Source organism: Acanthaster planci, linkage group LG20, assembly GCF_054643075.1.
Source record: "Acanthaster planci isolate LZ-2023a linkage group LG20, COTS_SCS, whole genome shotgun sequence".
Taxonomy (NCBI): domain Eukaryota; kingdom Metazoa; phylum Echinodermata; class Asteroidea; order Valvatida; family Acanthasteridae; genus Acanthaster; species Acanthaster planci.
Window position 1 is genome coordinate 4,314,935 of NC_141796.1, and position 15,336 is coordinate 4,330,270.

Consider the following 15,336-nt stretch of genomic DNA (forward strand, 5'->3'; position numbering starts at 1 on the left):
GGAACTGAAATGGGTAACGGAGACGCAACATATCTTGAAAATCTGTAGTTTGGCCATCCATGACTGTCGCGTTCGACTGTTATTAAACTCCTTAAGTTATCTCTTTGCCCTTCTAATCCTCGTAAAGTATCAGAGCCTTTAAATTGTGCTTTGTCAATTTCTATGTTTAAAAAAATCATCTGCTCATATAAATCTACACATCTCGCAACTTTTTCTGCAAGCCATTCTCTGCCTCTGCATTCAATTTCTAGCGACTGCTCTAAGATGGCCAATTGCTCGCATAACCCGTGTTCAATATCTTGGACTCTTTCTCGCGTAATTTGTTCTATCAAAGACCTCATCCATTCGTAAATATCTGTAACTCTTTCATCTTGTCTTTCGACTAAGGAGTCTAATATTTCAGGTGATGAAACTCCCCAAAACTCTTCAATGATTCTTGTTTCAGCGTCTGTTACTTCACTTTCACTTAGGAGCCTGTAAGTGGGACTAGTGACCAAGCGTGTATCCCACTCGATCTCGGCAGGTTTTGTAATGTTAAAATACCCAGCCTCAAACTGTATATTCTTCACCCCAATTGCCCTGGCACCTTTTGTATTATCAACTTCGTGTTTCAATTTAAATGTCTGCAGCTTTTCGGTCAAGTGAAAGGTGTGAGTCTTTGTTTTATTTTATATGCTTTCAAACAATGTTGATTTCAAGTAAAATTTTACCGTCTTTGTTGTTGACTACCTCTTGCCATTCGTTTCTCAACGAAAATTCAAAACTCGTTATTCGCTTATTTACGAGTAATTTAACGCTTTCGCTCGAGTCCGACGCGGTACACAACGCGTACGAAGGTCGCCCGTTAAAGTAATTAAAATGATCGTTTATTTCTAGGCAGTGTATCCGAAGCTCGTCAAAAGGATTTGCAATTATCATCCCCTTGTAAATCACGTTAAGCACAAGTCTACCTCTTGGCAGATTTAAAAGTTTGCCGACTTCTATCTGAGATTTAAATCAGTTGTCATTATCGTTACCAAATTTGACTTTTCGTGAACTTTAAAACTCACACTTGGAATGGCATTTAAAATTAAATCAAACCAATCCATGCTGTAAAACCCTGGAGGAATAATTACATTTCCCTGTTCACCACCTTGTAAAAAATCCATGGGTGTTTCTCTTTTGTGCAATTGATGCATCACCGGGGCATTTGAACCAGAACCCGTGACCAAAAGAGTGGGCCTGGGTTCGGTTTGAGCGGCTCAGATGGTTCTCGTTCTTTCTTTGTTGTTGTCGCCTAAAAATCCCTCTTGAATAAATTCTAAAGCGATGCGGCGAGCTTCTTTGTAAGCATAAACTTGACCTCGAGTTAAAAGTATTAAACAAATTAACAGGTTTTTTTTCTTTGTCTGATATTGAACTTAATCCCGAACGTTAATTTGTTAACGTTTTGATTTGATTCTCAAGGTCATTTATTTTTTGACTAATTGAGTCACTGAATTCTTCTAAATTACCCGTCTCGTAAGCTTGAATATAGTCTATTACGTCATATAATAAAACCAAAGTATCCATCTGCAATTCTGAAAATGGTACTATCAGTTCAAGGGCTTATCCGTGTTAATAACAGATATTGGTGAGTCAGCCTGTATTGCCAGTCTAACTCCATCGGTAGCTCTTTCTGCGGGGCTTCCTTCTATTTGAGTTTGCCATTCAATTTCGCTGGATTTTGTAATGTTGCAGTAACCCGGGCAAAAGCTTACTTTTCCAACTTTTTTTTTTTATCGCCTTTTAAATTGTCAATTTGATTTTCTAATTTAAACGTCCGCTCGCTTTTGGTCAAGTAAAATGTGTGTCTCCATTTTATTATATACGTTTTGAAAAATCTTGTTTGGCTAGGTTGAATTTGTCAAGGGCGTTTTGAAAGTGCTTATCCGAAACTTGAAATAAATCTTTTACTTTTAAATTGTCCTCCCCTGCTACCTCTTGATAGCACACCGTGATTAAAGCCTTTAATGGTTTACCTCTAGATATCTTGATATCTAAAACTCGATTTAACACATACTCTGTACGACCTGATTGACCACTAGCTAGTTCAATGTTTAGTTCTTTTAAAATCTTTCTCGCTTTGGGTGGTGGTCGTTTTTTAAAAATGTGATGCTCGTAATATCTATCTCCCATGTGTTCTAGGGCGTATGAAGAAACCCACCCAAAAATTAAACCACAATGTCGGCATGCATATCTGTCGTCTACTTCTAATATGTAATGCTGGCACATATTTTCTGGTCATGGTGGTGGAGTTGGCCATTTAGGCAATGAGCCGGTTAAATGATAAATCTCTGTGTCTGTCATTGTTATTAATCACTACCAGCCGGGGTCTCCGAACTCGGACAAAGGAAACAGGGCCCTGTAACAAAAGACCGTACTCCGAACAAAAGACCAGGCTGCTGGGCATTACCGGCATTTCTCACTCTCAAAAGTGGTGATAATCCAGCCTTGTTTTGAAACCCTATACCAGGGTTTGGGGCATTGAAAGCAAGCGGATTACCACCGGGGACAAAAGCGCTCCACCACCGCAGCGATGAGCCACACAGCACCGCTGCATGCTAATCTGGCCCCTATTGAAAAGAGGTCAGCAGTGCACTGAGCCAGGTTCATGAACAAAAGACAGTTGTATAACACCGCACATTCTGGGCTCTGTTTACAAGGCTGCAGGCCTGGCTGAAATACTCGGGTGTCAATGAAGGTCACCTGTCAACTTAGAGTAGTGCCTGAAGATTACTTGGTGCGGCTATAAACGACCGTTAAATGGAAAGATGAATTTTTGAAGGATTTTGAAAACGGAAAAAATGATAGTCATGCCAGCCAAGCATCATCAACATTGAAAAATGCCCCGGCACGAAGTGGTTAATAGTCGATTTATTTAAGGAACGAGTGACGTGAAAATAACCTCAGTTATTCCGAGGAATAACCTAGGTTCAATTGATTCATAATTTAATTGACTTTTAATTACACGGGGATTCAGATTCAGATATGCTAAACACTTGCAACGCCGACTTATTTGAAATTAGTCTGTCATTTCTAATTTTCAACATTGCCGCCGACACTTTATACCTGACGCTGGCACCGCACGACAGTGAACCGTGAGTACCGTAGTATACATCTTTTGGACAAATAAATGATTGCGCGTCGCATCTCTTATTGATAAATTTATCGATATTTGACGAGTCAATGAGTCCTTCGGGGATCAAATAAGGAGGCATAGGGATCTATTTTAACATACATCAGGTGCTTGTCCGTGTAAGGTTGTTTAACGACATAGTCGATCTTGTTCAAATCATCAATGTTGCGACTGGCTTTGTAGGCATTCATGGTATTTGACGGGAGATTAGACTCTTGAGATTCGATGAACCTATAAATGGCTAAATTTATGTGATCGAGTATTTCCATGGTAGGTTTGATAGCAGATTTGACGCCCTACTAAATTGTCCAGCGTTTAATCCCAGTGCCCTATTTGTAAAGCGGGTTTATGCCGTAACAAGGTTCTATTGTCATAATCAACAGGCATTTATTTTGGCCGTTGTGATGGTAAAAAATGGGTAAGCTGCATTGACTCACTTGAGTGCCTTCTTTAATCAAGGGTTTTAAAATGATTAATTTACTCGGGTCAAAGGGGCCATAGGTGACGTTGGGATCGCATTGAGACGCTCGTGGTCATCTGAAACGATATATACTTGGGTTGACATGGTTCCAATTTTCCCGGCTTTGTCATAAATTTTTCTCAATTTTATTCCAGAGCAGAGCATTTTTCCAGCAGTGAAAAGTCCCAGGGGAAAGTATGTTCAGAGCTCTGCGAGTGCTAGTGTGGGAAGTGGGTCATGGGGGAAGTCATGAGTTGGGTCACAAGTTTTGGGGGAAGTCCCGCTTTTGTGTGTTCAGGGCTCCACGAGTGCTAATTTGGGAAGTTGGGTCACCGGGTGTGGGGGAAGTCCCGGGCTGATCTGGGAAGTGCTTTAGGTCCCACGCTGATTTGGAAAGTGGGAAAGAGGGGCTGATCCAGTAAATACCAGTCTCTACTACTCGTGGAATATGTCACGCTCAAGAAGGTGGAGGCACCCCTCGAGTTGGGTCAGGCCAGAAATAGAATCAACGTCGTCATCCTCGGAAGAGAGAGATCTACAAAGGGGAGAGCCGAACCGTGGTCAGAGTGGATAGAGTCACCACGATCCAGGACATGATACGGAGCCAGGTCCCATTGGGGAGGTGGTTCTGGCTGGACAACAGAAACCACTTTGACCTTGCTAGGGAGAAGGGACAGCCGGGAGGGGGTACGGGTTGGGTGCCATCACTGCAGGCTAGGGCTTACAGTCTACCTGCATCTTGCGGGAGAGAGAAGTGTATGCCTCCAAGAGGATGAATCTGGATCAGAGCGGATTTTCTTCTCAGCGTTGCAGGAAGAAGCTAAAGAAGATGACCTGGCCTTGTGCTTCTTTGACTTTACTAGTGAGGGGGAGCTGATGGCCGGGAAGGTTGCAGGAACAGCTGAGCGGGGGTCACCCGAATAGTCGCTAGTATCCTCTGAGGAGCATCCCAGGTCAGGATCGGTGGCCTCATGACCAGAGTCCACCGGGAGACAGAAATTGCGGATGGGGTGTGGTGGACGAAAGCTCCAGCGGTGTTGCAGTCCAAAGGGGGCAACATTATCATGGGTGTGTCCTGCTGAATTGCAGGCCCGGATTCTGAGCGGACACCGCCTGGCGGGCAGAAGCCAGTGAGGAACCTGGGGCAGACGGTGGACCATTGCCCCGCGAGCCCCGCTGGGCCATCGGTTGGTAGGGTCACCCAAGGATGCGGTAGGCAGCAATGCCCGGTACCCGCAGCATAGAGAAGGAACCGCTGATCATTCTCTGGTCACTGTGACCAATGGTAGTGTTGCGGCACAGCACGCTCAACCCGATCATGTAGATAAAGGTTCGGGGTACTGCTGCGGCAAAGCATGCTCAATCCTGGCCTATTCACTCCACTGGGTGTCTCCTCGTCGAATCAGATGATCGGATAATGCAAAAGTGCTGCTCCAAGGTCAGACTCATACAGGGCTGTTATTATTTGAACGCTTGCACTACATAGGGAACCAAGGGCTGCCCAGCCCTGTTCAATGGCCATATACAACACATTACGGTACGTCACACCTAAACCTGTAGATATTGCACAAAAAAAGTGGCATAAAAGAACAAAAAATATACGAGATACAAAATGTGAGAATAAGCACTCTTACCAGAAGATAAAAAATCATTCTTTATTCATAAACAGAAATCAAGCCCATTCACAAACACGAAAGGTACAAACTCGAGACTCCAAAAAGGCCATGAAAGACACGTCCGTAAAAATGATAGGTGCCGAGAAAAGGACGAACATGACGGCTGGATCGCATTGCATTGTGGAGGGTCAAGGGGTAGAATCAATCATATAATCAAGTCTTTTCAGTGAATTGTAATAGGCACATACAGGTGTAGGAAATTTGCATATGTTGGATGGGCAGGGGTATTTGAACGCAGGAGACTGATAACTTTCACAACCTTGAGTGTGTGGCGTAAATAGACTTGTTAAATGCTGTGAGGTCAGCGAATTGATACTTTTAAAAAACCAAGAACAGCTTTCTTATGATTAACTCTCACTGGATAGGGAAGCCAGCCAAGTTTTCGAAACATGTCAGCTGAGGGAGTTTGAAAGTCACGTATTAGTATTATTCTCGTTGCATGTTGAGGCATTTATTGAAGACAGCGTTGTGACATTTGTATCGGTCACCTCACACTGTGCAATAGTAATCAAGACTAGGCATGACTAAACATAAATATAGGGTGTGTGCATGTAGTTTTGTGTCACAGTCTTGAATTCTCTTTAACACAGCTAGTCTTGAAGAAATGGTCTTTTTTATATTCAATATGCTGATTCCAACTTAAAAGTTTCATTAATAATAACACCCAGGCATTTAAACTATTTTACTTTACACACTGGAGTATTATTGATGTGTATATTCATCTTGTGAGTACCAACCTTTTTCTTTGAGTCTTATGAGTATGCACTTGGTTTTACTGGCATTGACTTCAATTTTATTTTGGATGGAGCACTGATGAATTATAGCTCATGACATGTTCAAATTATTTTCAATTTCAGCAATGTTTTTGGAAATGCAAACTAGTGTAGAGTCATCGGCATATATATAACTTACAATTTCCCGAGTGGACCTTAAACAAGATGTGATCCTTGTGGTACACTAACACTTGCAGGCATGGGTTTAGACATATGTTTATCAATGTTGACTGACTCACTGCAGCCACTAAGATAGGGTGTAAACCAGTTAACTATTGAAGTTGTCATATTCAACCTTTTCAATTTCTCCAAAATGTAATATATGATCAATGCAGTCAAATGCCTTGCTCAGATTTAGAAAAACGGTTCCGGTCATTATACTGTGATCAATAGCTTGGAGACATTCATTTATCAGAACATTTAATGTCCTTTCGATAGAGTGCATAGGCAAAAACCCAGACTGTTATTCAGGAATCAAGTTATTTTCATCAAAGTATGAGTACACATTTGAGTGTATCCATCTTTCCATGATTTTAGAGATAATCAGCAAGACTGAAATTGGTCCGTAATTACATGAATTGCAGTACTCACCTCCTTTATAAAAAGGAGTAATTGAAGCATGTTTCCACACCTTAGGGTATTGCTAGTGTTTTTTTGAGAGGTTGAATATATGGGTTAACGACTTGGTAATAAAATGCGAGGCTATTTTTATCATATTAATACTGATACCATCAGGGCCTGTTGCTTTTTCAGTGGTTTCGGGTTGATTATGGGTATCCATCTGTTGGGTTCCTTCTTTGGGTGAGGAATAACGTGGAGATGAAGCGCTCTTTCCAGAGTGACATGGGGACAGGGCAGATGGCTTGCTTCTGAGGGACAGCATCTACCTCAAATGCCATTACCTCTTGTTTTTTCTCTCAGGACAGATTGGAGTTGAGTGCAGGAGCAGGACGGACAGGGGCTCGTGAATTCAAGAGAATATCCCTGGGAGATGGTCACAAGCACCCTACTGTTCAATGTGAGGTATCTCCAGAAACCTGTGAAAGATTGCAGGTGGCCTCCGACAGGTTTGGGATTGGGGGTTGCTGGAAAATTTGTGTCGTCTTTGGCGCCACCCCCAACCCCCGAATGATCAGGGATAGTGCAGGCCGTTCACTCTTCCCTTGTGGTTCTTCTGTGATGCCTTTGCAGGTTGAGAAAAGGAGGGACATCCACGACCCGTCTGCTGAATGGGTGGACAAAAGGGCCAAAATGAGCTGGAGTTCCCATGACGTGAATCCGGACTAGTGGGTTGGGCTTGGAGGTCGTCTGCTTGGTACTGACGCAGTGGTGGGTGGAGGGGGTGGCTCAAGAAGGCCAAGCTAGTAGTTGGTGTGGATTCGCTTTGCCTCGGCATCCATCATTTCCATGAATTTAAACCACTCTTGTGACGTTACCCTATTCAGTATTGTGTCGATTATTCTTAAGAACTGTACATTTTCAAGATAAATGTACAGTTTTTAAGAATGTACAGTCTGGACATTCAAAAACTTGACTTGATAGACACAAAAAAAAGCACTTTGTTTTGTGACATTAAATTACAACGTCAAACACAGTGAGAAACACTCTCAAAAATAAATCAGAATGTTTTAGACGTTCAATATGTTAACACTCAACTTGTTAGATTTGATATGGTAACATTTTCTGTTGAGATTAGTGATTTTCAATTAAAGTGAACCCTTATGTTACACTCTTTCAATATGTCTCCTTCATTATTACATATCCCTTTGTTATGAGTTTGTAATAGTTATAGTCCGTAAAGATTATGTAAATTATTAAGTTAAGGCCAGTTGCTTGACCAGTTAATCGCACCAAGAATCACTCCACATTCCTCAATAGTGGACTGGCCACAGGAATGTCCAGTCGGACTTAAAAGCTCAGGAATTTCAGTCTTCGTCGGATTCTGACCCAGGGCGTGGACGTGGCACTCAGCTCTTCCGTTATGCCAAGGTTTCAGGCTCCTAAATTCTTGGAGTGTTCTTTTCCTTCTTATCTGTTTATGTTGAGTCTCACTTTTGAAGGTGACTTTGTAACACCTTCCATACCAGGCATATGGTTGCCAACTTTTAAACATCTTGATACCTGAGTGGTCCATTTCCAGGAATAGAGACATCAAGGCCTCCAGTCTAGCAGGGTGGCACTTGAAGGAGGTGTGCAATGAGGCCTCAGTTGCAGTAGAAATGGAGGGAAGGCCCAGTATCTGGATCATGTCTTTCTGAAGAAGAGGGAGACATGTCTCTGAGGGTGTAAGGCTGGCAGTGGAGGGGATATCTTTGTCTTTGGAGGGTACACTCTGCTCGGCTTGCAGTTGGTCTGGGGAGTGGGTAGCATCACAGCCGGCATAACACCTGGGGTTCAGGATGGGGTACTGGCTATACTTGTGTCTGGTATGCGTCCAGGAGGGAGGGATGAAGTCGGCCTGCAGATGTAAGGGTCCGCAGGTAGTGGGTCAGAATCCAGGGCAGTTGCCCAAGGTATGTGATTCAGTTTGAGGCGGCTGGCTATCGAGGAGATAATTTCTGAGAGAGACCGGACAGTTGTCACAATATCTGCAGAAGAATTGTCCTGTCGGGTTGGGGGGTTGGGTCTTCTTATGCTTGGTCCTGGTGGAAGAAGACGAAGAATGCTAGCGTTTCTTACGTATGGTGAACCAGCTGTAAAATTGTCAGACGAGGGGTGGGCCGAGTCGGAGTAGTAGTCGGGATGTGGCTCATGTTCAGCTCAAGGAGTTCTCTGATTAACCCCAGGGGTAGTTGCCTTAGAGTTGTTCTCCTCTGTAAGCATCAAATGATAGCCGGATGAAGGAAGTGATGTACAGAGTGTGAAGCCTGGACGATTAAGAAGACCGGTGGGTTCTGCTGCCCATGTTGCGGTCTGCATTATGCCTGTTTGGCCTTGTATTGTATTGACCGTGGCTGCACCAGATGACAATGGGGGAGTGACCTGGGAGGGTATAGCGTTTGATTTTCGTCTGGATGCCCCAATGAAAGAGTGTCTGAAGGCCGTGGCTCATGGCATGAGGCGGTCTGTGTGGCTGGCTTGTGGGGCCATCCCTGCATGAGCTTTTGTGAGCCATGCCGGTAGAGTGTTGTATTCTTTGGTAGGTGTTGGTAGAATACAGACTGCCACAATAAATTTTGTTACCCTGGTAGCTACATGTACATGTACACTAGGGGAGCATTCGGATTGCACGCACTATAGTTCAGTCCCCTTTGTGTGGTCGTTGGCTAACTCCTTTTCTAACCACAACTTGTGCTGGTGGAGTGAACCATGCGGTGATCACAAGTATTGGCTTGGACCTTAACATTCCTTTCCTACTCTGACCGACTTTTGTCGGTCTGTGGGGAGAGTTTGGGACTGCTGAATGTGTTAAAGAGTGCAACTGTCCTGCGTCGCCGAGTTGACCCTATACATTGCTAGGTGATACGAGCTATGTAGAATCAATGACAGGAAACCTTAGTGCACACACAATGAGAGAGAACAAAGTACTACACAAAACAACAAATAACACATTTAGAAAAACTAAGTTAACATTTAGAAACTTAAGATTATTGTTTATATGTTACAAGGGATCCTAATAACACAGGAACGTGAAGTGAGAATGGAAACTCAAAGATGCCCAAAATGACATGTTTGTTAGCAAAGGTGCTTAGAAAAAGGACGAACACAGTGACAGCACTGCAATGCACTATGGGAAGAGAGGGCACACTACAGTTGATCAGTTTTTAGCAAATAAAATAAGTCGCAAAGGAAACTTGCATATTATAGCGACTGTTTGGGATAGGATGGAAGCAGTGGACACAATAAACATTATGCCCCAAATCACTGTGAAATATACTTTTGATAGACACTATAGTGATTAATTTTGAGTATTAGTATCTTTCTAATTAAGCCGGAATGTCTAGGTATCACATTGTACCTCAGTTTGTAACACAATGCTGAATCTATAGTGGCACTTTGGTGTCAAAGTATCGATGCACCAATAAGACATTACCCCTCTAATAAACTACACCAATTTTGTCTAACTTGTAACTTACCCAGTCATTAATGACCCACAGTAGCATATTAATGGTCATTACAGCCGTCAGAAGACCCACTCGTTTGATCTTATGTATAGGAAGTGAAGACTGTGAAGCAAAGACACCTGCCTAGGATAAACAAACAACTCACAATAACATATCAGATTATTTGACCAAACAAAACTAAAAAAGAAATTGTACTTTAACAATGTAATTTGAATTCTTACTCTAATCTGACATGAAAATTAGACAATTCTTTATCTAAATCTAAATCTTTTAAAAGCCTTCTGGCTATTGAGTTCCCATTGCTCATATTGATATGCTGGATTTGTTTTTCGACTGCTTAAAGATATTGTCATTTGTACTAAAAAAAAATCTGACTAACTACTGCTGAACAGCATAGTGTAATGAAAATCCTTCTTGATGTTCAATTAGAATTCCTTTTTTTGTGTTTGCTCGTGGCTCACTGCATACTGAGAATTTGGCTTATTCTTTTCTTATTAAGCAGAACTCTTTTGTCACGTTGAATAATCTTGAGCAGGGCTCAGTGTGTCCGGAGATTAGAGTCATTTACATTCGAATTACTTTGTGTCGCTAGAGAGGGGAGGGCCGATCCCTTACGTTCCTTCTCTTGAGGACTGGGTTGGGCACTCTCTATAAAGACTAGAGCCCACTATTGCCTGTCAAAGATTTTTAATTTGGCAACACATGCACAAGCATTAACACGTGTGTGATAACTATAATTTATCAGCTCATTGCACAACATCATGTAGACTGAATAACTTGACTGGATAAGAACATATCCCAGATGCTGAATTCTGGTGTAATCCATAACATGACTCAGCAGTATCTGATTAAATGTGAGATCATAGAATATTTTGTTTTCTTTGGAATATACAGCATTCATTGAGCTGAAGCTTCATCATTGGGTGTTAGACACCCTTCTTTAGATCAGAGCATGTCTGTTGTCTCAAAGGAACATAATGCACAAATGGCACATGATGGACAGCCCCTTTGACCGATGAATTAGTTTGTACCATACACTTTTTTGTCTTTAGTTGGACATTTCCTGAAAGCTGAATAAAACTCTTCTCTCAAAGATTTTACAAGTTGTCTTAAAAATAATAAAATATTTAAAATTGGGTCTCTTAACTCTCTCTTAACTCTGGCTTCGAACCTTCAACCCATTCATTTGGCATGCAATCACTGTCAAATAGCTCATTATGCCATGACTTCTCAACCTAAATCTAATGCAGGCAAATGCACATTCCAATATCTGGGGAGCTTGGGGTGGAACAAATTGACTACCTCAAATTGACTACCAATATGCACAGTCCCTCTCTGAATTCAAATCTCTTACAGTTAAATTTTATTTAACCTTTACATTGTCTTTTATCTTTAAATGTTATCATTGTCACAAAATTTTAACTTGTAGAATACATTTATCTTACCTTGTTTGATTTAATTTTTAATCATAAATAACTGAGACAGTTTTTCTATTCCTATTGGTTGCAACACGTCACGTAACCGTGTGTTAACATTTGATAACACCCACTTAAAATCACATGCTGGCACATGGATTTGAGACAGTTTAATCGGGTTTGATTAGTCAGGAGTTTGTGTGCACGTGCCACGTGCAAATCACGTTCATTGAAAGGGACTCTATCGGACAACTTTCAAAAGGAATATACCATAAAATGGATGGGGGTGTTTGGGAAAATGAAAGCAAAGTTTTGAAACAAACTCAATTTTAACATCCTCATTTGAAGTTTTGTTCTTGAGCATTTATTGTCACTCTTTTCTGGTTCTTTTAGTTGTATGTTTTATATTTATTTCATTATTCTAATTATCAGCTGTTAATTCCATTAACATTTGTTATTTTAGGAATGTTTCATACAGAATTGCTGTGTTGTTCGACTCATTCAGTTTGTTTCATCTTTCCCCTTTACTAAATTGTTTTAAATAATGTTGTATTAAATTTCAAAGTTTAGTCGAAATGGATAGTCGCTCAAGAGCGAGGAACTGGAGGAGACTAGTTTAAAAACAAACAATGCACGAAGAAAGACTACATGACGACCGCACACATGCCCTGCATGCCTTTGGAGTTCTGCCCCATGTAGCTTATGTTTTTCTTTACATTTGCTACCGTTTCGGTAGCAGATACAATATATGCGTATGCATATTAGTCTCCACCAATCAAAACGATCGCCTCTGTCGTGTATGTAATAAATTATTCATTATTACAATGGTACAAATATTCAATACAGTGTCCTTTCCGGCAGTGGTGTAAGCTCTGGATAACGATCTCTTCCAGAATTGCCTCAAACATGCAGCACCGAAGCTAGGGATTCCGTCGACAAATTGAAACCACAGCAAATGTTGGCCTCGAAGGCTGTTTTGGAGGGTCGAGATGTATTGGTCAATCTTTCAACTGGATATAGCTAAAGTTTTAAATACCAGGCCGCACCGTTGTGCAAAGACTTCATGAACGTAAGTAGCCCAGACACGCTTGGACAACTTAAGCCCCAAAACACTATTGGTTCAGACAAATAGGAATAATTCATTAACATTAGCAATTGAATAATTCAGATAAACCACTGGAAACAAAGCTCCAAGCCCTGTGCGAGCCGCTTGCAATGGCGCGCACAGTCCTCGGCTACTTCATTGTTAATTTGGGGCTTGTATGCAGTTCATCGTGTGGTCTTGACTATCCATTTTGCCACGGACACCCTGATCAAAGGCTAGTCAGGGCCCCTGAAAATAGCACTTTTTTTTTTACTGACAAGGCTACCCTATGGAAATGAAACAGATATATACAGCTTATTTTCATTAAACAGGTCTTATATATTTTGCCTCTTTTAAAATCAGTGCCGCTGTTTGTATCATGGGAAACAGTTAATGGCTGACACAAGAGTCTACTGTTGCAAACTATTGTAAAATGCTGTGAAATGCCAAAGAATTAACATCACTAAACGAGGAAACAGGAAATACATGCAGTATCATAAATTTATGTCAAAACATACCTGAAAGCACAGTTGTAACGATGCATACAGTTCTGGACATTTTGTCCCATTTTGTTTCTTTACCGCCTTGGCAGCAGACACTCTTATGTTGTAACTGCAAAACTGTACAATTGCCAACTATGAAACAAAGAAGTAAAGAATAAGAAAAATTCTGAGAAATAATTTTGAGTGTTTTCAATTCATGTGATAACTACAAACAACCTACCCAACCCAGCCTGCCCCTGCCTCCCTCAGCCAACCCAACAAATTTCTTTAGAAAAGCTGTTTCCACTATTATGACACGATAAATTTAAAACAACCTCCAAGAGAAAAACCACCACCCCCCCAAAAAAACAAAACAAAACTCAAAACCAAAACCAGATCCCCAAACCAAAATCTCCCCCCAAAACACACACCCCCAAAAAGAGAAAAACCTAGAGGCTGTTTCGGAGTTTGCTGTTTCAGTCAAATCATATTATAAAAGATTAGTTAATAGATTTTATATGATAATTTTACAGTTTCAGGGAATACAGCTGAGTTGCCAAAATATTGGCTATATTGGCTTTATATCTGTGTAGAAAGTCAATTTGAAAGAAAAACCCAAAATCATTAAGAAATTCATCGATGTCATCATGACATCATTTTAACTGTATCATATCACTATTTGGGTCCATCCTTGATGCATCTATAATGAAAAAGAACAATATCTTTAAAAGGTTGCACATTCCATTCTGATCAGACGTGTATGCAATGGATAACTTGTAATGGCACGTGACCTGTCACATGATGTCGTCATCACATGAGATCAATACTGCTGTAAAATACTTCGTTTTCCAGTTACATGCAAAGTTACAACACGATTGGATGTGTACTTCAGGAGATAAAGAACTTTAAAGATGGTAACTATAGTGTCACATGATATCAATGCATTGCAATTGCAATGCATTTCAAGCGATACAGGCCATTAGAGAGTGCACCTTTAAAGACATGTGACTTGTCACGTGATATTATCATCATAACATGAGGTCACTATTCCTCTAGAATACTTCACTTTAAAGTTCTATACAAAGTTTCAACACAATCGGACATGTACTTTAGAAGTTACAGTACTTTAAAGATTACACCTTTAATGTCACGTGAAATGTCACATGATATACCGTTACAACAGTGAACTAGTTCTGAGACCCCTGTATGCTTCACGATGTTCCTTCAGTGTAAGTTCCATGCGTATATAAAATTGGTAAGTTGGAAAAATAAACCTAAAAATCTATGTGCAAAGTCAATGGGCAAATATTAATTATTCAAAAACCAATAATAAATATACTAATGATATCATCATTGATATCAAAATACCTACATCATGTGGTATCTTGGGTCAATCCTTGATGCAACTGACATAAAGATCGAACTTCATTTAGTGACTAATATCGTTAAATCTGTGTGCAAAGTCTATAGGGAAAAATCAATTATTTAAAAATCAATAATAAATATATCGATGATGTCATCATGACAATTTTCTTCTAGGACAATCCTTGAATGATTGGCTGAAGGTGTGTCAAATTTGAAGTCAATTAGATATATAAAACTACCAATGTCGACTGGTGGAAGAAAACATGTACAAACCCTATGGGGAAATAATAAAAACTAGAGGAACGTGGTTGTGAACAACCACTGAGCCGTTTCGGAAGTTTCTGTTTGGTGATGACGTCATCATGATGTCATAAATTTAGGAGAATTCTTTCATGAGGGTCTTTGCTGTGTGTAACTTTGATGTTGATCAAACCTCTGAAAATTGCCCAAATGGTGGCTTGAAAATGTGTACAAAGTCAATGGGCTGAAATAAATATTGAAAAATCAATACTAAATCACAAGATGAAGTCATCATGACGTCATTTATTTAGTATAATTTTTTTATCAAGGTCTTTGTTGGCTATCACTTTCATAGCAATCTCAAGGGTTTCAAAATAGTGCCTTGAAAATGTGTGAGGAGTCAATGGGCTGAAAACTACTCCTTTAAGATGATGTCACGTGATTTGCATTTAAATTGAGAGAAAATTATGAAATATTATTTGATATTGAGACTCTTGGGTATGCATGTAATCAAACAAAGATGAAAAAAAAAAGATTTTTGTTGGTTCTCATAGCAATTCTCAGCCGAAGTTCAGGACTACTCTCATTAAGATCGATAATATTGTTGTCTGTAACTTCAA

At 40.6% G+C, this 15,336-nt stretch overlaps 1 protein-coding gene across 9 annotated transcripts in view; it reads right to left on the bottom strand.

The window, feature by feature from the left end:
• LOC110986852 (battenin-like) overlaps nucleotides 1-15,336 on the bottom strand; it is a 97,358-nt gene that overhangs the window by 23,317 nt on the left and 58,705 nt on the right. For 6 of the 9 annotated variants that reach the window (XR_015423569.1, XM_087130869.1, XM_087130868.1 and 3 more), the window contains 2 exons: nucleotides 13,148-13,264; nucleotides 10,143-10,253 (listed from right to left, as the gene is read on the bottom strand). Coding sequence is in view for 8 of the 9 variants with exons in the window: in XM_087130869.1 (XP_086986995.1) it covers nucleotides 10,143-10,253; nucleotides 13,148-13,264 (228 nt within the window). In the remaining variant the exon portion in view is untranslated. The remainder of the gene's footprint in view (nucleotides 1-10,142; nucleotides 10,254-13,147; nucleotides 13,265-15,336) is intronic. The other 3 variants (XM_022249110.2, XM_022249109.2, XM_022249111.2) reach the window with 1 other exon arrangement.